Source organism: Hyperolius riggenbachi, chromosome 6 (assembly GCF_040937935.1).
Source record: "Hyperolius riggenbachi isolate aHypRig1 chromosome 6, aHypRig1.pri, whole genome shotgun sequence".
Taxonomy (NCBI): Eukaryota; Metazoa; Chordata; class Amphibia; order Anura; family Hyperoliidae; genus Hyperolius; species Hyperolius riggenbachi.
The window spans coordinates 319381279-319406190 of NC_090651.1; the positions used below are offsets into that span (position 1 = coordinate 319381279).

Sequence of the window (24912 nt, forward strand, 5' to 3'; positions counted from 1 at the left end):
TATCCCACCCACCTGTGATGTATCCCACCCACCTGTGATGTATCCCACCCACCTGTACCCCACCTGTGATGTATCCCACCCACCTGTGATGTATCCCACCCACCTGTGATGTATCCCACCCACCTGTACCCCACCTGTGATGTATCCCACCCACCTGTGATGTACCCCACCTGTGATGTATCCCACCCACCTGTGATGTATCCCACCAACCTGTACCCCACCTGTGATGTATCCCACCCACCTGTGATGTACCCCACCTGTGATGTATCCCACCCACCTGTGATGTACCCCACCTGTGATGTATCCCACCCACCTGCGATGTACCCCACCTGTGCACATAAAACATGCACAATGACCAATTATTAAACATCTATTTCTTGTAAAAAATTAACACATTTAAAATCACTTAAAAACTTGAAACTACAAAATAAACACATTTCAACAAAACATATTAAAAACCAAACATTCACCCTCGTCCTGGTGGTGTATTAAAATAAAGTCTCAGTTGGTCCCTGTTCCGCAGTGACACTACCCTTGGCCTGCTTGCATACCTCCGCAGGGGCATAAGTGGAAGCACATTCGGGGGTTCCGGAGTGTCTCTTTCCTCCTGCCGCACAAAGTTGTGGAGGATGCATGCTGCCTTCACCACGACAACTGCGTTGGCCGGTTTCAGCAGCATGGGCGTGTGGAACACCCTCCACTTTGACACCAGGATCCCAAATGTGCACTCCACCATTCTCCTTGCACGGCTCAACCGAGCATTGAAGTGTAGCTGGCTGGCATCAAGTCCCCTGTCTGGGTACGGACGCATTACATGGTCGGACAGGGCGAAGGCCTCGTCCCCCACAAACACATAGGGGTAGGCCGGTGCCCTTGTCCCAGGCCAGGGTCTGTCACGGGGGAGACGCAGTCTGCCTTCCTCCAGCAGCCGGCAAAGGGTCGTACGCTGGAAAATTCCAGAGTCATTGGAACTACCGTACGACCCCACGTCCACGTACACAAACTTGTAGTCCGCATCTGCCACTGCCATTAGAACAATGCTAAAGTACTTTTTATAGTTGAAATAACCCACGGGTTTCTGAATCCTGATGTGTTTCCCATCCAGTGCGCCAACACAATTAGGAAACTTGCACTCGGTCCAGAAGCCCTGGGCGATCTCCTCCCATTTCTTGGTGTCTGGCACAGGCATGTATCTGGCCCTCAGTCGCGTCCAAATGATCCTCGAAGTCCTCACGACGATGCCTGCCACCGTGCTCTTCCCAATACGAAATGTCACATGTAGCGATGTATATGTTTGTCCAGTTGCGATGTACCCACAAGAGAAATAATCGAAATCAATTTTTCATGTCGTTACAGGAGAAAGGTTCAAGACAAGGTGGCGCAATATACGTGATGCATACGTAAAATGGCTACGGAAGAAAAAACTTGCCGAACGAAGTGGCAGTGGCGGGGGAAAGCGACCAAAAGACTACCAATTTGCCAAGCAATTATCTTTCATCAATGAAAGCTTGGAACCTAGACTGTAAGTACCACTACTGTGGGCAGGAACTGAGAACTCCTTTTAGCAGACAACTACCATGACTTCGGCCATGTATTGAACTGGCCTCAATTCCCATGGCTTTAGCGAACTTTTCTCAAAAGCTTTATCAAACGTTTGGTAGAAACGGTTGATAAAGTGTTTGATTAGTGTTTGCTAGCTCTGTGAATTGACGCCACATGCTGTTTGGCACACCAATAAATATTTTTTTTTATCTACAGGACTGAAGACAATTTGGAGCAAGAGGAACCGACCCAGGAGGCACGCTTCAGCAGTGAGGAGAGCGTGTTGGATGATGAGGTCGCCGATGTCACCTATTGCCCCGAGGAGAGGAGTAGGAGGAGGGAGTCCTTCGCTATCCAAGCTCTCGGCTTTGATGATGACTTGGGAGAAGAGAGCTTGGATGTTGAGGTTGCAGGACCGAGTGTGGCAGAAGCTGCACCTCCACAATCGACCGGTATGGAAGATCCAGGGGACCAAGAACAAAGAGAGGAGCACAGAGAGACTGCAGCACAACCAGCGCGCAGGGCAACCCCGACGCAGGCCAGAGGACGGGAAGATGCTGCCACACCACCAGTGAGGAACACCCCACCAGTGAGGCGTCGAGGTACCCTCCCCCCAACAAGGAGAGAGACAGAGTCCGAGATGTCCGGGGCTGTCTCCGGACTTCTCGGGATTCTGCAGAGCCACCAAACACTCATAACCCGGCAGTTGCAAGATGAGGACAGGGGCCATATCATGGAGCAGTACAAGTCCCACATCACTTCACTGCAATGTGAGCTCGAAGCTGTACATGGGCACTACAGGGACGAGCTGAAAATGATGCATGAGATGCACAGAGGAGAAATCGACCAACTGCGTGCGCAGCATCATCAGTCGGTGGGCCAGCTGCAGAACATGATGCAGCAAATGCATCAACAAAGCAAGGAACTGCTGAAATTGCAGGCACACCCGTGTTTTCACACTGTGATGTCTCTACTACCATATTTGGAAAAGGTGCCTTCCCAAAACATGATGGCGTGCCATTCCACTTTGCTGGACACGATCAAACAACACATGGACAGGCCATTGTTGCAACCACCAATTTTTAGACCCCCACAACCTACAGCGGTGCCCCCCTGGCAATCATCACAGATGTACACCGGCTACAGAGGCAGTCAATATGGGCCACCGCTGTCAGGGTCCAGCTCATCCACGACCAGCACCCAAGAGAGTCCAGATTTCCAGGCAGCAACTCCCACCTTTTCTAGTAGTGGTGCCGATCAAATTTGAAAAAAACAGTCATATTGTTCCTGGACATGCTCCTCTGAATACCTCCGATCCTCGGAGGAAGGATACCATCCCAGGGCTTTTTAGCCCAACCTTTTCCCTGCCCCATCTCCTTCAACCAAGGTTCAGAGGTGTTCAGATGACCATGTCAGGGAACTTTTGTTTTTGCTGGACTTGAACTTTAGGGCCTGGTGTCCCCGAAAGACACTACCTGGGTCACAACCTTGTGCCTGTTGCACTGCACCTGTAGTCCTGCACCTGTGCCTTTGATTCCTCTTGTTCCTTACTTTGTTCTTGTTCCTAACCACTTGCACAAGACCCTTTGAACCATGGATGAAGGACACCTTGACTGGTCGGTGAGAGGCCTAGCCTTTTCCCTGACCTGCGTCCTTCATCCATGGCTCAGAGGGTCCTGTGCCAGTGGTTAGGTTTTAGAAGCACTAATTTAGGGCCTGGTGTCCCCTAAAGACACTACCTGTAGTCCTGCACCTCTGCCATCGGTTCCTCTTGCTCCTCACTTTGTTCTTGTTCCTAACCACTTGCACAAGACCCTTTGAACCATGGATGAAGGACACCTTGACTGGTCGGTGAGAGGCCTAGCCTTTTCACTGACCTGTGTCCTTCATCCATGGCTCAGAGGGTCCTGTGCCAGTGGTTAGGGTTTTTAAAGCACTTCAATTTTAGGGCCTGGTGTCCCCGAAAGACACTACCTGGGTCACAACCTTGTGCCTGTTGCACTGCACCTGTAGTCCTGCACCTCTGCCATCGGTTTCTCTTGCTCCTCACTTTGTTCTTGTTCCTAACCACTTGCACAAGACCCTTTGAACCATGGATGAAGGACACCTTGACTGGTCGGTGAGAGGCCTAGCCTTTTCACTGACCTGTGTCCTTCATCCATGGCTCAGAGGGTCCTGTGCCAGTGGTTAGGTTTTTGAAAGCACTTCAATTTTAGGGCCTGGTGTCCCCGAAAGACACTACCTGGGTCACAACCTTGTGCCTGTTGCACTGCACCTGTAGTCCTGCACCTCTGCCATCGGTTCCTCTTGCTCCTCACTTTGTTCTTGTTCCTAACCACTTGCACAAGACCCTTTGAACCATGGATGAAGGACACCTTGACTGGTCGGTGAGAGGCCTAGCCTTTTCACTGACCTGTGTCCTTCATCCATGGCTCAGAGGGTCCTGTGCCAGTGGTTAGGTTTTTGAAAGCACTTTAATATTAGGGACTGGTGTCCCCGAAAGACACTACCTGGGTCACAACCTTGTGCCTGTTGCACTGCACCTGTAGTCCTGCACCTCTGCCATCGGTTCCTCTTGCTCCTCACTTTGTTCTTGTTCCTAACCACTTGCGCAAGACCCTTTGAACCATGGATGAAGGACACCTTGACTGGAGGGTGGGAGGCCTAGCCTTTTCACTGACCTGTGTCCTTCATCCATGGCTCAGAGGGTCCTGTGCCAGTGGTTAGGTTTTTGAAAGCACTTTAATATTAGGGACTGGTGTCCCCGAAAGACACTTGGGCAGCTATGCCCTGCAACTCTTCCAGCACAAAGTTGGTGGTTGGTGTTCCTTAATAACACTGACCGGGCTATACCATAGATATGTTATTTTTTGTCTTCCATGTTGGAAGAATGTTTTCATGTTGGAAAGTGGTTGTTTTTGCAATAAAGAAATTTGTTTTTACATACCTCAGTGTGATGAGTAGTTGTTCTTGTGGTGTGACTGCTCTCCTGAACGTGGTATCCTTCTTCCTAAGGTCATCCTTCACCATCTCCAAAAGGGTATCAAACCTGTCAGGAGATGGAAAGGAAGAAGCTGTAAAGTATGTTGTGGGACAAGGTGTTGGGTGGAGGATGGGGGAGGTGTGTTTACAGAGGTTTGGGAGTGTTGTGGAGGGTGGGGGTGTAGTGTATATCTAGGTATACAGGTGTGTGGGGGTCAGGGTGGTGTGTTTAGCTAGGTATACAGGGATGAGGTGTTGTGGGGGTGAGGGTGGGGTGTTTAGGGATGGTGGGGGTTGGTGTATTTAGGCCTATACTTACAGGGGAATAGACATCCGAGTGTAGCTGTAGAACTTCTGTGGGTGTCGTCTGAGGTCCCGGTAGAGGGCCTGGAACTCTCCCTTCCTCTGCCTCCTGGCTAGTAGAGGGTGCACCCACCATCTCCTGCGAGGAGCACGCCTACTCCCCACATAGTAGTAGGTAAACAACAGGAAGGAGAGAATTCCCAGGTAATAACAGTAAAAAATGACTGGATCCATGGTCCCAACTGCTGTCTCTGTATCCAAGGATGGTCTCCACACGTCCAGCTGTCTCCAACAATGACCCCAGAGCTTCTGCTGACCTTCCAGAACCCCAGGTATTTATACAGGTTGTTATCTCTTTAAGAATCCGGATCCGGACCGCAACCGTGTTCATACCGCACGGAAAACGGATGCAAACGGACCGGATCCGGACCGGATCCGTACCGGAACCGTGCGGATCAGGTCTGATCCGGCTCCGGTGCGGTCCGGACATCCGGTGCGGTTTTTACAAAACCGCAAGTGTGAACGGGGCCTTACACAAGGAGACACCAAACATTTTACACCTCTCCCAAACAAGATCTCGAGTTCTAGTTGTGTCTTCTAATATTTTGGAGGGTTTTTTTTTCCCACAGGTGTATTTTAACAAATTCTCTGTTTTGTTTTTTTTACAGATTCGGCTGTACAGAGAAGGTTTGTGGCCTGAAATTTCTCCATGGCAACAAAGCCATCCATGGGAAATTGGCAATAATAATCTATTACTGGCATTTTTACAGAATCTACTTTCTGCCTGGGAAACGTTCACGTTTGTTTTGTTACAATAAATTGTAGATATTGTACAAGATGTTCTTTACCGCTGTGCTTTATTTGTGTTGTCTTTGTGCTTAGTGATGATAATATATATATATATTATTTATCTAGAACAGTATTGTCCACCTCTGTTCCTTGATGGCCAAATCATTGCCAGTACTTTAGGAACCACACCGTACCTCATTTACTCCCATCTGTAAAATTAGGTCTGTGCTAAAAATGCATGAGAATCCTGGCCTTCCAGGACTGGAGTTAGACAACACTGATCTACTGTATATAAGCTACAGAAGATGTAAATGCTATAAAATAATAATAATAATAACAGCAGAGTCTATGGAATGCTGCGTTCAGGCACCCTGAGAGTTTTTAGACACATTACAATATGATTGCAAAGTCTTTCTGCAGTCTTATGCATACAGGTGTACAGAGGCGCCGGAAGTATAAAAATAGCTAAAAAGTTTAAAATGTTTTGGTTGCGGTGGTGGACCAGCTAACCATAAACGGACAACAAGGCTGTTGATTTTCAAAAATAAATATACACAATTTATTCAATTGCTCCCAATAAACAGTCGCGACTGTTTATTGGGAGCAATTGAATAAATTGTGTATATTTATTTTTGAAAATCAACAGCCTTGTTGTCCGTTTATGGTTAGCTGGTCCACCACCGCAACCAAAACATTTTAAACTTTTTAGCTATTTTTATACTTCCGGCGCCTCTGTACACCTGTATGCATTCAGAAGTCCACCCTTGGTGGAAGGGTGACCCACCCTACAATTTCTTCTATCCGCAGAGAGCGACGTTTTACTCCTGAGTGGGGACAGGCTTGTTCTCCCCACCTGCCTTTACAGTGGTTGCTTCAGAGGCAACCCTGGTTTGTGAGTATATTACTTACATGTCATTTAATCTCCATCCCCTACTAATACATACTACACTATATTGGGCTCTCGGTCTTCTATCATTTCATTTTCTGCAGTCTTAAGCCGGGTCTACACAGCACGATGTGTCTTTTCAATCGAGCTGCTAATGCGGTCCGATCTAGTCCGATCTCGCCGTGGCCGATTCCCCGCTCGTTCCCCGTGAGCGAACAATAGCGGGGAATCGAGCGGAAGATAAGCGGCGCCGGCAGGGACGAGGGGGGATCGAATCCAACGCACGCGCGGACGAGCGGGGATGCGGCGGGTATGCGCGGGGATGCGACAGAGTCGATCCGGCGGCTAATCGAGCCGCCGGGTTGCTCCGTGTAGACCCGGCTTTAAAGAGGCACTGTTGTTTATCTACAACTTGAAACCAGGTTCTCAGCAAATAACATCTTGGGCCCTCTACAATCTGGCTTCAAGAAACACCACAGCTGTGAAACAGCCCTCATCCAGGTCTGAAACGATCTGCTCATGGCAATGCACCTGTTGGACTTCTCGGTAGCTCTTGATACCATTGACCATTACATCTTGCTCCAAAGATTGCAGGAGTATTGTGGCATCAGTGGCTTAGTCTTCAAGTGGTTCAAAACTTTCTTGACTGGCAGAACACAGAGAGTATCCCTAGGATGTCCAACCCTGCACCTCTAAAATTTGGAGTGCCACAAGGCTCAATACTATCCCTTCTGCGATTTGCAATCTACATGCTACCTCTTGGTACATTTGTCCAACTACATGGCCCAACGTGCCTAAAAGAGCTCTATTCTAAATAACACCAATAAGGATAGGGAATTCAGACATAAATAGCTCTGACCTTGTGTGCAGCCTTGGTGTGCTAATCGATGGGGAATTGAGTTTCAGAAACCAAATCTTGGCTGTAGTCAAATATTCCTACTTTCATGTGAGGAACATTGCAAAAATTAAACATCTGATTCCCCCAGAGGATTTTCAAACCCTAGTTCACACCTTTATCACATCACAGCAGGACTACCACAATGCCCTCTATGCAGGCCTCCTAAACAAGGACCTGTACCGCCTTCAATTAGTACAAAATTCTGCTGCCAGCTAATAAACCAACCTCGCCCCCTTCCCATTGCACAGATTTTTCGCTCACTGCACTGGCTACCTGTAAAATACTCTTCAAGATTTTACTGTTGACATTTAAATCCCTACACAATTTGGGCCCTGAATACACGAAGGACTCGCTGAAACTGCACCACACCTCTCACAACCTCAGATACGCAAGATCTTGGTCACTCCCACAGTGCAGTTTAAAACCTTTGGAGCCAGAGCTTTTTGTCATGCTCCCTCTACACTTTGGAATCCCCTACTAAAGACAAACACTTATATCGCGCTTTTCTCCTGGCGGACTCAAAGCGCCAGAACTGCAGCCACTAGGACACACTCTATAGGCAGTAGCAGGGAGACTTGCCTAAGGTCTCCTGCTGAATAGGTGCTACACCAAGTAAAGACAGCTCCATTCCTGGAGTTATTCAAAAAGAGACTGAAAAGCCACCTGTTTAGCCTGGCATTTGCAGACTTATAGAATTCTTCCTCTGTACCCCAATTGACCAATCAACAAATTACTGGTGGTCCGAGTCATGCTTATGTGCTTTGAGTCCTATGGGAAAAAGTGCTTTACAAATGTTGCTTGTTGTTGTATTCAATAAAGATAGCTGGATTTTATCTACCTCTATCGGAGTTGTGACGCCATCTTTCTTTTGTTTGTTTTTATTGCACAATCTGCATATTATTCCTATTTCCCAGCATCTTAATGTCATTGTTTATTGACTTTTTTAGATGTATTTATGACTAGATTATCAGTCTTGTTATTATCCCTGCATTTTTTATAATGTTCTCGCCTTTATAAGTAATGAAGCATCAGGATAAACATGACAACCCTAGACTAACAGCCTATAAAAGGCATTAGTACGAGTGCCCATAGCTTTATAAGAGCGGGTTCCCTTTTCAGGGAAAGAACAAAGACATGCCTGGGGTTTATTTTAATCTCTGATTAAATTGATCTGTGCAGGTTCCAGTGTTTGTATAGTAAACAAGGTAATCCCGGGCTCTTATCCCTCCCATATCCTCTCCTGCCTCCTCTGTGTCACTCTTCCGCCTTTATGTCAGCTTTGGCAGCGGTGAACTGTTTAGCTTTCGGCTGCCAGGGTGGGAGGAGAGCCTGAGAAAGGACTTGAATGAATGGACTTTTTACAGAAGCTTGGATACTGTAAAAGCCAATCGCTTCCAGCCAGTGACAGTGATTAGAAGCCACAGAGACAAGCTTCCCATTGGCTCAGAGATCACCTGCGTGATTGGGACGGAGGAGGCGGAGATATGGAAGGGAACAGGTATAATTTCCACCTCCAGTCATTCACCTTTCCACAAACAAAGCCAATGTTATCTGAAAACCTCAAGGCTTTGGAACAGTTCCCTAGAAACTGACAGTGATGAAGTTATGCACTAGGCGTGGGCCTTGTCACAGACACAGCTATCCTTTGTCATTCTGTCCTGCAGGTAAAATCAAAGCTAAGAAATGTACAGACATTAGACGTCTGTCAGCCAAAACAATCATTCCTGATCTGGGCCAGATTTCTACAAAGGCTGTAAATAGGAAGGGGGGGGAGGGGGCATAGTCATAAATTACTGCCCATAAAAGAGGGCTGCCAACGTAGGGCTGTATGGGGGATGGAGGGTTCGTACTTTTACCTCGCCGCCGCTCAGGAAAGTGGGCAGCATGGTGATGTGGTGGGTAAGACTCTCGCCTCTCATCACTATCTGCATGGACCTTAATGTTCTCCTCGTGTCTGTGTGGGTTTCCTCCGGTCACTCCAGTGTTCTCCCACATACCAAAACCATACAGATAAGTTAACTTACTTCCCCCTAAATTGGCTCTAGACTACAATACACACACTACACGATACATACATAGACATAAGACTATGGTAGGGATTACATTGTGAGCCTCTCTGAGGGAGAGTTAAGTGACAAGACAATATACTCTGTACAGCGCTGCGGAAAAAGCCGGCGCTATATAAATACTAAATAATAATAAAGTACTGTGGTGCTAAATAAGTACAAGAAAGTAATAATAAGAGGTCTGGCCCATATGCAATTCACTTTTTCTCCTGATTTTTCTCCTGGGTGATATTTTTAAACTTATCAATAAAATTACTTTTAAGCCACCAACAACAAGGAATTAATTTTTTCTCCTGAGGTAATATTTTCACAACTTGTCATAAAATGTTTTGAAACCACCAGCAAAAGCGAAAACTACGCAAAATAGCCTTGATAGTACTTTTTCACAAACTTCTAGATACTCAATTGTAAAATGCTGAAAAGTTATTTTAAAGGGAAGTAGAAAATTATCTCCTAGGAGATAACTTAGGTGAATAAGTTACTTGCATATGGGCCCTTATCATAAAATGCCTTTTAGGCCCCTTTCACACTCGGATGTTGCATTTTAGGGGACGTTAAGGTCGCATAACGTGCCCCTAACGCAACGCATGGTGGTGTTGAAGTTGGACGTCAGATTGAGCCGCGTTATGCAGCTCTTGGTGCCTTGATTTCATTCTATCTCTACTGATAGAACAGCCGCTCCAGGATAGTGATGGGAAGTCCGAATCTTTTCAAGGATTCGAATGATTCGAATCAGATCATTGAAAAGATTCGGATCTTTAAACCGAATAATTTGAATCATTTTACTAGGGAAGCAGACTGGGGGTGAAATGACTAGCAGGAAACGATTTTCCCTGCACCCGAATGCGGCTGTCAGACTGCAGTGGCACTTTGTTTGGCCTGAGGAGGTGGGCTAGATCCCATGAAACGCGTTGCCTGTGCTTATTGATAAATATTTCTGCTCAAAGTGAGTTATCCTCTATGAGGTAAGCCACCTCAACCTTTTAATTTTTAGTGTTTTTTTTTACTTTTTTATACTTAATTGGGCGCCTCTTTACTCCCTTCCCTGCACTGTACATTCTGTATGTACTTGTTTCTTCCAGACAGACATCCACTGTGAACCGAATCGTTCATTGTGATGATCCGGATGATTCGACTCACAAAAAAGATCCGGATCAAATGAACAATTCATTCATGATCCAGACAACACTAGGAGTCCAGGTTATGTCACCACAGTGCAGTGAATATTAATTAGCCATGTGGCTAGTCACTGAGCATGTGCAAGCAGTCTAACGCAGCTACAGCCCAGTATAATGCACAGCATGCTGCACTTTCATTCAACGTGTAGCGTTACACTGTGAACAGCACATTGATTTTTCATTACTGTGCGGTGGGCTGCGTTACAGGCTGCTGTAACATGCGCCTGTAATGTCCCACTGTGAAAGCAGCCTTAAACCCAGAGCCGGTTTAAGCAACAATGGGGCCCCAGGGCAAAATAAACCTGGGGGGCCCCCCCAACATATACCACGGTACAAAATCGGCATAAGGGGACCTTTTTTGCAGCTGGTATAGTCAGGGTGTGAAGTCCAAATCGGTCGGAGCTCCACATTCTGGCTACCCCAGCCTGCATAGGGGAAAAGGGGTTAAAAAGTTTCAGGAGGGGGGGACACCACATATTTTTTTTTAAAAAAAATTCCCACACTCTAAACATAAAAAGAAAATTGGGAAAATAGGAAAAAATGCCAGGGATCTTCATACAGCCATATTACGGCTGTATAGCGATCCCTGGCCAAAGCGCTGCGGCTGCGTATGGACCCCTTGGAAACCCCGTCAGGAAATTTATTGCGCTTTCGTTTGATGCATGTAAAATTACACTACCGTTAGGTTTGCTACTAAAAGTGACATATACCGCATTTAAAAGTATACTTTTTTCCTTCAAAACTTTAAAATCGATTTTCTCAAAAACTTTAAGGTCTTTTTGAAAGATTGTTTTTTCCTCTTATTCCTAATGATCTCCTTAACATATCCTGCAAATTTAGGGTTTCTAGCATTTAAGGTGGATTTTCTATTAACCCTTAAAGTCGGCAGGTTTTTAAATGTGTATTTTTTTTCCTTTGAAACCTTAAAATCGATTTTCTCAAAAACTATAAGGCCGATTTGAAAATTTTTTTCCTCTTGTAGCCACTGGGGGCCCCTACAAGCTCTGCGGCCCTGGGGCAGCTGCCTCCCTTGCCTCTATGGTAGCACCGGCCCTGCTTAAACCACCAGCAAGCAAGAAAATACTCAAAATAATTATGATAGTAATTTTTCACCATTTTGGGGGGTGCTTTGTTCAATTGTAAAATGCTTAAAAGCATTTATCTCATTATTTTAAAGAGAATATGAAAATCATCTGATAGGAGAAAACTCAGGAGAAAAAAAGTGAATTGCATATGGGCCTTTGTCTTACTTTTCACACCTGGGAGACGGGAATGCATATTTCATTGCATGGATTATGATGATGGACAGTGTGATTGACAGAAATGAATGACATCGGAAGACAAATTATTTGTATGTTTTATTCCTCACATTCACTCCCTAACCAGCTCCTGTCATCTCCAACTCAAAAACATATCTCACATCCAACCTTTTCTCACTTAGTCTAACTGCAGTTAGGGAGGCTGACTGGTATCTTACTATTTTGGCAGTAGACTGAGCAAATGCTGTTACTGAAATGCTTTTGAAAACAAAGAAAACCCTGAGAATCTACCATGAGGAGATGGACTGGTCGGTACTGTCAGATCTTAACTGCTTACTTCTTTCACTGAAGTGGTCCTTTAAAGCAATGCAAAGACTTACAATGAACCACAGACTTCTGCAGCAATTGGACTCCATTAAATGAGTAGGTATTGCTACAGATGCAAGCAGGTGTGCCCATGCAGAGCAATGCCAGCAGACACTGCCTGAATGTGTTCACGCACACTATGCAGAAAGTAATTGTACGTTGGACAGAGGCGCCAGCAGGATAAAAATTCATAAAAACTTTAAAAATTGCTTGGAGGAAGTGGTGGGCTTGCCTCCCAAAAGCAGACAAGACGTCCTGTTTTTATATAAGTAAACACATTTATTATACGATACCCCAGACGGAAATGCAATGCGTTTCGCGGGTCAAGCCTGCTTCATCAGGCAAACAAGGGGTTAACGGGAGATCTGTAGTATCAGGAATAGCGCCTCCCACTTCAGTCATTAACCCCTGACCATGTAGGTTGGATGACCAGATGGAAAGGCCAGTGAGTGTGTGGCATCCCACATCTTAAGTAGTGGCTGTATAGTGTAATGGTTAAGGGCTCTGTCTCTGACACAGGAGACCTCGGTTTGAATCTCGGCTCTGCCTGTTCAGTAAGCCAGCACCTATTCAGTAGGAGACCTTGGGCAAGTCTCCCTAACACTGCTACTGCCTAAAGAGTGCGTCCTAGTGGCTGCAGCTCTAGCGCTTTGAGTCCGCCAGGAGAAAAGCGCGATATAAATGTTCTATGTTTGTCTGTGTTTGTTAAGAGGTGGAAAATCCATTCCTCCCCAAAAAGCAATCTTGCCCAATGTTGAGAAACAAAGGCCTATTCCTGTCAGATTTTAACTGCTTACTTTTTCACTGGAGTGGCCCCTTAATGAGGAAATTTAGGCCCACTGAATGTTCACAAAGGTCCTCTGACCAATCTCGTATTTGAACAATGCACAACATTTTTTTTTAAACAGGCCCCCAAGCTATAAAATGGTTGAAACCACTTCCAATGCGCCACACAGGGGGCTTCAGGTGTCCATTAGTGATCTAATCTTAAGTGTACCATCTTACTACTTCTATATTATCTGAGGGACTACCTAAAGTATACATACAATGAATATTCACGCATTTTACCCTTCAAAATCATAGATTTGTTGATAATATCTCAATAGCACATTAAAAATGCATGCTAACAATGTGGCCTATTACAAAAAAACGATTCAATTCTACTTCTTCTTTTTACATTTAATTGTTCTTTAGAGGCTTTTATTGCCCTACTTTCGCGGCCTGCTGTCTACAGATGGTGCCGACATATAAAAACTGCTGTAATTAGCAGTAGCATTGAGCAAACAGAAGATTTCATCAGGGGGGGTTAGTACACTGTATTTCAAACAGTTTAGAGAAGTCCCACTTGATTACATTCACCCCTTCCCCTGAATACATAAGGGCAGTAGAAAGGGGATAAAATGGCAACTTCTACAGCTATTAGAAACCAGGACAAACTGTAAAAATAAAAAACTGATTGGATCCCTTTAGGATTGTATCATTGACGGGCACCTTTGACACATTGATCTATTGTATCAGATGAGACCACTGCTTGGCGTAAATCAGAATTTTCTTGACTTACTGTTTCTGTTGATTATGCAATAGTTGCAATTCTTTGCCCATCACCTGGCAGTCCCTTTTTGCACAGTACTACCGTATAATCCATAGAGAATGCGATGTATTTTGTTACTACATATTCTGCCTTTTATAAGGTCAGTTCAGATTTATGTTTCATTCACTGTTTCTTTCTTCCGATAGTTGCGGCGACATACTGTCTTGCTTAATTTTCCTGTGAACTTTTCTGATACAGATTTATAGACTTATAAAGCATTGGTTAGTAGAGTGCGCTGCAGTCAGAACTCCTCAGTGAGCTGTTCCTCTCTGCTGTAGGACACAATGTGCATAGCCGACAGAAACTCCTCTGCCTAACATCTTAACCTTATCCTATCCACACACACACCCCTCTGCAATATAGCCCACCTAGACATGGCACCCCTCAGGAAAGAAACAGCTTTCAGCCAATGTTATCAGTTTTTACAGTAAACCATTTGCTCACCTGACAAACAGATGTTCTGGTATATGCAGCAACTAATTTACCAACTCATGGTGGAACCAGGGCAAGTTGGGCAACATCAAGTAAGGGATTGCCTTTTGGAATGATGTATGGTTGGTGGGGACATTGTGGGCTCCAAGATGCTACGGTAGCCAATGAAAGCCTGATAGGAACCACTAAAGTGAACTGAAGACTGGAGTTGTTGGCCTCCCACCAGAGGCCTCCTTGGGTGGGAAAACACAAGGAACGCTGGCTGGATATAGCAAGTACTGGAGTAACTCAGAGTTGACCAAAAACTAGAACTACTGCCTTGCAGTGAAACCAGTGGCATAGCTAGAGATTATTAGATCCCATAGCAAAACTTACATGGGGCCCTCAGATGTGGGCACTCTTTAGGTTTGCCACCTGCCCTGACGCTATGGATATGACTTAATTGTCACTTTACTTTCTCAGCAGTGCATCTAGTTCATGGGCACTGAGAGGGTGGAGGAACACAAGAAAGTTCATAGTGTATACATCAAGTATCGCCTGGGCCCCTTTTGCTCCAGGGCCCCATAGCAGCTGCTATGGCTATTGCTACGCCCCTGGGTGGAACCCAAATTGCAAAGGCTAATGGAAAGAACCCCAACAGAAAATCAGTGTCCCTGGAAGCTTTAGGTAGCAGCCCTACCACCAGGATCAGGTGATGAAGCTGAGATGGATAAAGATGAAATGGGACCCTAAGCAAGGTAGTAGCTTTGGTAATATGAGATGGGAGAGGGGTCAGTGACAGTGGCAAATTGGGCCCCCTGACACCCACTAAACTCCAGGCAACGGCCAAGGTTGCCTTTTAGTTGATTCTTCTCTGTGCTGTAGGCTAATAGTCTACATACCGTATATAAAATTATTGGTGAAACTCCTGCAAACCCCCCCCCCCCCCTTTCTCCATTAAACTTCTGTGCCTTCGGCAGGCTTCCAAAGTCGAGTATATCTGTACCGCGCATGAACAAGCACAAACTCGTGCGTGCGCAGTATGGACCCACTCATCTGTGGAAGTACTCTAGAGTGCAAGCAGAGATCGATTAAGGGCCGGTTCACATCACAAATGCGAATGGCCATGCGTGCGGAACGCGTGACCACAACGCGTACGAAAGCACGCCATCGGGGTTTGTGTGCGTTGCGTGGCTGATCCCGTCACTGAAAAGTGAATGGGACAGCCGCGCGTTTTTGTAAAATCTGCGTGCAGCATGCGTTCCCGGACCGCACAGGTCCGGAACGCATGCAGTGTGAACATCAGACAGTGCACTCTATGCACTGTCTGATGTCGTGCGTGTCGGCCTCCTGCACGCGTTTCCAAAACGCGGCTGGAAACGCGTGCAGTCTGAACGGGCCCTAAAGCAGGAGGATTAAGGTGGCCATATATTAGAACGATTATGGGCAGATTCGTGTCTTATTAGAGATAAATTTGACACGGCGGATGGCGTCATCACGCCAGCCGCCGTGATGACGCGTAGCGGCCGGCATGATGACGAGCGGCGTAAAGATCCAGGAAGAGTTGGCCCGGGTGTCGCCGGTAACGAGGGCTGGCGGAGGCGCACGGAAAGGAGCCAGGAGGATCCTGGGGGACCCCGCGGCCTGCGGTGGGCTGGAGGAAGCCCCAGGTAAGTGCAGTCTTTTAAATTCGGGCACTGCTCAGTGTTCCGTTAAGTATGTGATAACGCCAAATCATAACAGCAGAAAAAGTTTTGCAAGTTTTGAATGCAGGATTAGCATCTTTATCACTTAATACACTCAGACCAGTTGCTTTTGAATTTTTTTATGGTCACAATTCCACTTTAAGATGTAATGGGGCCCTAGACAAGGTAGTAGATTTGGGGCAGCCTTGCAGTCTTTATGGTAAGCTGAACTAGAGAGAGGCCACATAAGGTGGTGGGTTGGTCCCTTGACAACCACTAGGCCCCAGATACCTCCCTAGGTTATCTGGTGGATGATCCTGCTCTGAATGCAAGTACTTTCAAAGCCTTCACAAGGACTCCCAAAGTTGTATTTGACCAGTTGGTCGAATAAAGTCAGTGAAAGGGGGGGGGGGGGGGGGCGGACAGCAGGTGCGTTGCTAGCCCCAAAGATCAGTGGCATGTGCCCCGGATCTATTCTGGGGTGCCCCGGATGTCCCTCAGGCAGAGTCAGCTGTGGTGCTTCAATGGGTGGGCATGCTGGGAGCTGTGGTGCATCAATTTGGGTTATGCTGGGTGCTGTGGTGCATCTATGTGGGCACACTGGCTGTTGTGGTGCCATGCTGGGCGCTGTGATGCCTTTATAGGAGCATGCAGGAAACTATGGTTCTTGTATGTGGGCATGCTGGGAGTTGTGGTGCCTCATTGGGTGGCCGGTGAGAGCATGGGAGGGGGTCTAGTAGAAGGTCAGGGAATGCTATGGGGGAACTGCCAGATAATCCCCTATGAAGATACGGCCTAGTCCAAAACCTGTCATATTTCTACTACCTACTGTAAGTGATAGCAACATAGGAGAAAAGCCATTTATGGCTCATTTTACTCTGGAGAAAAAACATAGTTCTTATTTGTCTATGTTCGCACATATTTTATATTTTACAATTTTTCGCCATAGTGCCCCTTTATTGGAGAGGGGGCTTCATATAATATTTCTCTGGGCAGGCCTACTTAAACTGCTGTTAAGTTCATGTAGGTTTGGTTCATGCAAGTTCCACCCATGATCACATCCACATCCTGGTGCGTGGCCACGCCCATTTTCTGGCTACAGTGCCCAAAAGTGCCCTGTTAGGATCCTAGCAACGCCTCTGGGGGACAGTGGTGGACTCATGGTGAGAGGACAGGAGGTTCTATGGGATCCAGAGCCTTCCTGCAACATAGGTGAGTATTTAACTTATTTTTTTTCAGCTTCACATCAGTATTGCTTTAAAAAAAAAAGTCAGTAATGGCTCCTTTCATATGATTTTCTCTTCAGGATTCCTTTCAGCAAGAGAAAGGATTAGCTGTTAAACCTCAACTCGATTTTCTCTGCAGTGTAACTCATTCTATTTTCAGAACAGCACTGAGTTCTCCTTTTTTTATTAATCTCTGACACCGCTGTAGACATAAATCTACAACTACTTCAGTGAAAGATTTAATCTCAGTCATATTGCGAAAGACCTCTGTGCTGCAACCATAAATATTACACAAGTAAGGCTAAAATTAGGCTGAAAAAAAGTGTTTTCCGTACCAGAGAACTGCTTTGCGGCAATCTTCATTCTGCTCACAGGGCCATATGCTGTACACTGTGTAAGTGATACTGAGAATCCATTTAGTCCAGTTATGCCAACATGTTTGTATCAGTAAAACTCATACCTAAGAGTAAATACAGTGGGATGCGAAAGTTTGGGCAACCTTGTTTATCTTCATGATTTTCCTGTATAAATTGTTGGTTGTTACGATAAAAAATATCAGTTAAATACTGTATATCTTATAGGAGACACACACACAGTGACATTTGAAAAGTGAAAAGAAGTTTATTGGATTTACAGAAAATGTGCAATAATTGTTTAAATAAAATTAGGCAGGTGCATAAATTTGGCCACTGTTGTCATTTTATTGATTCCAAAACCTTTAGAACTAATTATTGGAACTCAAATTGGCTTGGTAAGCTCAATGACCCCTGACCTACACGCACAGATGAATCCAATTATGAGAAATAATATTTAAGGGGGTTAATTGTAAGTTTCCCTCCTCTTTTAATTTTCTCTGAAAAGTAGCAACATAGGGATCTCAAAACAACTCTCAAATGACCTGAAGACAAAGATTGTTCACCATCATGGTTTAGGAGAAGGATAGAGAAAGCTATCTCAGAGATTTCAGCTGTCTGTTTCCACAGTTAGGAACATATTGAGGAAATGGAAGACCACAGGCTCAGTTCAAGTTAAGGTTCGAAGTGGCAGACCAAGAATAATCTCGGATAAACAGAAGTGACGAATGTTGAGAACAGTCAGAGTCAACCCACAGACCAGCACCAAAGACCTACAACATCATCTTCCTGCAGATGGAGTCACTGTGCATCGTTCAACAATACAGTATGGTGCACTTTACACAAGGAGATGCTGTATGCGAGAGTAATGCAGAGGAAGCCTTTTCTCCGCCCACAGCACAAACAGAGCCGCTTGAGGTATGCTAAAGCACATTTGGACAAGCCAGCTTTATTTTGGAATAAGGTGCCTTGGTTGGACTGATGAAACTAAAATTGAGTTATTTGGGCATAACAAGGGGCGTTATGCATGGAGGTAAAAGAACACAGCATTCCAAGAAAAACACCTGCTACCTACAGTAAAATATGGGGGAGGTTCCATCATGCTGTGGGGCTGTGGGGCCAGTGCAGGGACTGGGAATCTTGTCAAAGTAGAGGGACACATTGATTCCACTCAGTATCAGCAGATTCTGGGGACCAATGTCCAGGAATCAGTGTCAAAGCTGAAGCTGCGCCGCGGCTGGATCATTTAACAAGACAACGACCCTAAATACTGCTCAAAATCCACTAAGGCATTCATGCAGAGGAACAAGTACAACATTCTGGAATGGCTATCTCGGTCCCCAGACCTGAATATAATTGAAAATCTGTGGTATGAGTTAAAGAGAGCTGTACATGCTTAGAAGCCATAAAATCATAAAGAGGAATGGTCCAAAATACCTTCAACCAGAATCCAGACTCTCATTGGAACATACAGGAAGCGTTTTTAGAGGCTGTCATTTCTGTAAAAGGAGGATCTACTAAATATCGATTTCATTTCTTTCTTGTGGTGCCCAAATTTATGCACCTGCCTAATTTTTTTAAACAATTATTGCACACTTCCTGTAAATCCGATAAACTTCATTTCACTTCTTAAATATCACTGTGTGTGTCTCCTATATGATATATTTAACTGACATTTTTTATTGTAACAACCAACGATTTATACAGGAAAATCATGGTGATTAACAAGGTTGCCCAAACTTTCGCATCCCACTGTATACTTGAAATATCAACACGAACAGCTAGCACTATTAATTTGGGTGTAACAACATTTTCACAATTACGCCCATACGTAATTACGATTTGCAAACTAAATTGATTTCGTAGTCATTCATAATTTCACATAAAATTTCACATAATTTTGTACCGAATTTTGAGGTTAATAGCAGAGCCACCATACATGCTATTGACACCAAAATTGCTACCTATGTTAAAGAGACTCTGTAACAAACATTTTGAGCCTTATTTCTTCTATCCTATATGTTCCTATAGCTGTTCTAATGTGCTCTGTCTAACTGCAGCCTTTCCTATTTGCACAGTGGCTGTATTATCTCTGTTATATGATCTAATCTTCTCTCCTCTGTCGGGTCTGTCGGGCTCAGGCAGTCAGGCTGGAATGTGCTGTGCTGCTTGTGATTGGATAGAAGCTATACACACCCTCTACAGGCCCTCTGCACACTCTGTATGACTCACACACTGAGCTACTCTCAGCGTATGACTTGCTATGTCTTTTGTTTTTAAACACTGCCTTAAACTGGCAATTACAAGCCAGGATTGCAGCAAGGAGTGGCAGAAACTGCACAGAGGGGACCAGGAGAACATAATGAATAGAATGGTATGCTTCTTATTGTAAGAATTTTACAGTACAGATTCTCTTTAAAGGGAATAGTTGGTACATGGAAAAAAATAATTTTCCAAAAAGACCATATAGTTTTTGAGAAAATCGATTTTAAATATGCAAAAAAAATGGTTTTTAAACTTTTAAAAATGAGTTTAAAAAACATTTTTTTTTGCATTTTTAAAATCGATTTTCTCAAAAACTACAATGTCTTTTTTGAAAAATTATTTTTCTGCCTTGCACCTAATATTATCCTTAACATATGTACCGGTACTTATTTTGGTAGTAATAACATGTATGGGGCTTTGCTATTAACTGGTAAAGTCAGCACAACATTTTGCAAAGTTATGCAAAAAATTACGCAAAGTTATGAAATACTAATATTACATATGAAATCAATTACGATTTCCCCCAACATTTCGCATTACGATTACAATACGTAAATGCGAATGTTGATGCGAAATTTCAGACCACCACTGCCCTCTTCCCTAATTAGGCAATTAAACAGAGTGGGGTACACAACAGTATCATGATCCCCAAATTCCACAATGCCCTGTTAGATTTAGGAGCAAGAATGGGCGGGAAGTGATGAAGTTGGAGACTGGAGGAAGTCAGCTGGAGACCAAATGAGCTGAAAAACTTCTGTAGGGGAAAACCCACTGGAAAATAACCAGCTATGTGCTTCTGTGGTCTGAAGCAGGGCTGTGGAGTCGGAGTCGGGGCATTTTTGGGTGCCTGGAGTCGGAGTCGGGAAAAAATGCACTGACTCCGACTCCTAATGAATTTAAACTGTAGTTAAAATAGAAAATATGATAAAATGTTCTATTTCTCAGATAATAGTCATCATAAATAATTTATACATACAGTAATAGCTGTGCTTAGTCCACAAAAATGAAATAAACCTATCAAAATTAGTTACTTGTGCTGCTTCAATAAAGCAGTCCCTGTATTTTTAAAGTCAGCTATACACATCTGATTGTGGCTGTATATATGATGTGTACACAGGAATGTCTTAATAACATCTATGCTGTAAGTATAAAGCCTGATGTGTAGCCGTGTCACTAATAGAGATGGTCAATGAGATGGAAATAATTCTGCGTTGATGCTACCGGTAATTTATGCAAATTTATGCACTCCTTTTTCTCATGAAATCAAATAATTTGATATGTTGTTAAAATATGGTGGTACCTGAGAAGGATGAAAAGAAAAGTTTATACATACCTGGGGCTTCTTCCAGCCCCCTTCAGGCTAATCAGTCCCTCGCTGTCCACCACCCGGATCTTCTGCTATGAGTCCTGGTAATTCAGCCAGTCAGCGCTGTCCGGCCGCATGCCGCTCCCACAGCCAGGAACATTCTGCACCTGCGCAATAGTTCTGCGCAGGTGTAGTACGCTCCCGGCGCCGGAGTGTGTGCATGCGCACCACGCCAGACTGGCTCAAGTACCTGGACTCATAGCAGAAGTTCCAGGTGGCAGAGGAGGACAGCGAGGGACTGATTAGCCTGAAGAGGGCTGGAGGAAGCCCCAGGTATGTATAAAACTTTAATTTCATCTGTCTCAGGTTTACTTTGTTACACATACATATGCACGCCCCACAGAGCTGCAGGGAATCCACTGAGAATGTTGTGCACATTGAACACAGAGGTGTTGTCTATCACCCATAAACCTGGTTCAGATTGTGCATGAAGAATGTATAATAGAGGAAGAATCTCCTTATTCCCCTCCAGAGTACCTGCACATCACTCTTACATGTACCCACAGTTACATTGCCTAGGCCCTGATAGATGTTCTTTGTTCCGGTCTGTGCCTTTTACAAGTACTCTTACCAAGGACTAGTTTAGTCTATGAGTCTTCAGTTGTCTTTTAAAATTCCTAAGCGTTGGCAGTTAGGAGACGATTTTCATGTTACATACTTTCAATCAACAAGATTGTAATATGCAAATTAGAGGAGTCTGAGTCGAGGAGTCAGTGGAATCCTAAACTGAGGAGTCGGAGTCGGTGGATTTTTGTACCGACTCCACAGCCCTGGTCTGAATTCAGATCTGGACTTTGCTTTCTGCATATCACTTCCTGTTCCTGTCTGTGCCCAGGTAGGAAACAAGTCATGAGAGTAAAGCTGACACACACAAGCATGCATAAAAGGCAAACTTATATTTAACATTGGGTTTTTTTTTTCCAGTTTCTTTTAGTTCCTTATAGTTTCCTTGTGGTTCTGGGTCACCATGAGTTTTCACGTGCATAAAAAGGGTAAAAAGGGGCGTGAGGAAAAATAGGCATGGGTTTTCGCCAATAAAAAATATCGTTAAAATCTACCAATAAGCTCCACTTTTAAAGTGTAGATGATGTGCAGTATGTTATCGTAATAATATTGCCGAACGAAAATTGTTAAAAACAATAATAAAACAGTAGAAAACCTTACCAATATTTTACTACAGCTTAACCTAATCCTACTCTCACACATAACTGGTGTAGCCTAACCCTACCCTTCCCCCCCCTCCTGATGTGCTTAACCCTAAGACCTGCCTTGATGGTGCCTGACCCTAAGACTTCCCCCCCCCCCCCCCCCCGGTGTGCCTAGCCCTAAGACCTGCCTTGATGGTGCCTGACCCTAAGACTCCCCCCCCCCCCCTGGTGTGCCTAGCCCTAAGACCCACCCTTGATGGTGCCTGACCCTAACCAAAGCACATATACCCTTCCTGACGCCTAACCTTAACCATTCCCCCATGCATAAACAACCTTACAAATGTAAAATTTGTACATACAAACAAAATAATATTACAAAAACGATAACATTGCAAGTTTCAAAATGATGACATATTTCAAAAACTTTAATATTCCAATGTTAAAAACAATATTTATCGGGCGCCCAAATTTTTGCTATGGTTGCCGTATTAACGATATTTGGATTAGCGCCTAAATCGCCCATCAGCCGCAGGCGCCCAAATTTCCTGCTACCGAATTTTCTGTGTATTTTGTAAGCATGCAGGGGTATTACAGCTGATGTAATAGGCTGCTGGGGAGAAATGAATGCTGCCAGGGGGTGTTCATATTCAGGGGGCTATTTGTGGCTGATTTAACTGTACAATATTCAACTTTTCTTCAACAGCATAGTGGGAAATCATTCTACCATGTTCAGCGGCATTTTGGCCACTAGGGGGCAGTGTGTTATCTGCTATATACTTGTATAGAGAGGAATGAAATGTTTTCCTGAGTGCTTTACTGTATATGCTGTATGCTTTTTGGCAACGTTAACGTCCACAGAGTTCTCCATTGTTGTTTTTTTAATGACATATTGTATATAGTGTTACAAACAAGCAACGCCATTAGAGGACGGAAAATGTATACCAGATCTTTCAATGAAACAGCATGAAGTGCAATAATAATTCTTTAACAGCCACATATTATCTTTTGTTGGTTTATGGCTTAGCACAGTGAGAACAACAAAAGCTGGTTTTCAGTCACTCCTTTGGATTGCTATACTTATGGTGTCCATAAATATGATGTTTCGATCAGCCATCCGAGTACGTATTAGAACGTCGCCGGCGAGTCGAGCGCATTGGTGAGCCGAATGTTGGCTCACCCTGCTGCCGCTCAAATTCCCGGTGGCTTTAAATACTATTCCCCCTCTGAGTCGTAGCAACTCGAAGGCAGAAATAATTTGGGGTCCTGCGATTGCCAGAACCCTGAATTACACTTACGCGCCCCGCGCACTATAGCATTACTGCTATAGTGTCACCCGCTGAGCGATGTGCACTGGAACGACCTGTTTTGCAGCTGTCCATCCACTGCCCAAAAGATCTTTTATTATGAGAACAATAAGCAAAATGTTCTCCTAATATGCTAATAAGCCCTACAGAGGAAGCATAAATTGAGGGAGGGATCACACTTGAATCCGCAGAAAACTTTTCCTTACTGAAACTAAAGGCTCATACACACTTTCAACTTAAAGAGAGCCCGAGGTGGGTTCTAAGAATCTTATTAGCACAGAGAGGCTGGGTCTGCATATAATGCCCAGCCTCTGTTGCTATACAGCGTCCCCCTCAGGCCCCCCCGTGCGCTCTGCTGTCCACATAAATCACACAGCTGTGCTAGCGATACACAGTGTGTCGATAGCCGGCTGTGTGTCTCTGCACTGTCACTCTTGCCGCTCCCCCTCCTCCTCCGTATCGCCGCTCCCCGCCTTTGTCCCTTCCCTCCAATCAGCGAGGGGGGGGGGCTTTGGAGGGAAGGGACGCAGGCGGGGAGCAGCAATATGGAGGGAGCGGAGGAGCAGCGCTGAATGGCAGTGCAGATGTAAACAGCCTGCTAGCGACGTTGCTAGCACGGCTGTGTGATTTATGGGGGACAGCAGAGTGCAGGAGGGGCCTGGGGGAGGGGGAGCAGTATAGCAACAGAGGCTGGGCATTATATGCAGACCCAGCCTCTGCGTGTTAATAGGATTTTTACAAGCCACCTCGGGTTCTCTTAAACCATTTCTGCCCGCGAGGATTTTTCACCTTATGCATCAGAGCAATTTTCACCTCCCATTCATTCGCTAATAACGTTTTCACTTCTTAACACAGTTTATTGATCTATATCTTGTTTTTTCCACCACTAATTAGGCTTTCTTTGGGTGGTACATTTTCCTAAGAATTCTTTTTTTATAAATGCATTTTAACAGGATTAATAAGAAAAAAATGGAAAAAAAATGTTCTCAGTTTTCGTCCATTATAGCTTTAAAATAATCCACGCTACCATAATTAAAACCTATGTATTTTATTTGCCCGTTTGTCTCGGTTATGACACCATTTAAATTTTTTTCCCTATCACAATGTATGGCGCCAATATTTTATTTGGAAATAAATTTTTTTCCGTTCTGCGTCCATCACTATTTACAAGCTTATAATTTAAAATGTTCTTAGTATACCCCCTTCAAATGCATATTTAAAAAGTTCAGACCCTTAGTTAACTATTTATGTTTGTTTTTGTTTTTTATTGTAATTTTTTTTATCCATTAAAAAT

The 24912-nt window shown here is 44.6% G+C and overlaps 1 protein-coding gene across 1 annotated transcript in view; it reads left to right on the forward strand.

The window, feature by feature from the left end:
• The window catches only part of LOC137522189 (uncharacterized), a 17972-nt gene extending 682 nt beyond the window's left edge, over positions 1 to 17290 (forward strand). Inside the window, exons 2-5 of the mRNA XM_068242220.1 lie at positions 1357 to 1522; positions 1759 to 2673; positions 15738 to 15941; positions 17263 to 17290. Coding sequence (XP_068098321.1) covers positions 1997 to 2673; positions 15738 to 15941; positions 17263 to 17290 — 909 coding nt within the window. The 5' untranslated portion in view covers positions 1357 to 1522; positions 1759 to 1996. The remainder of the gene's footprint in view (positions 1 to 1356; positions 1523 to 1758; positions 2674 to 15737; positions 15942 to 17262) is intronic.
• The last annotated feature ends 7622 nt before the right edge of the window (positions 17291 to 24912 follow it).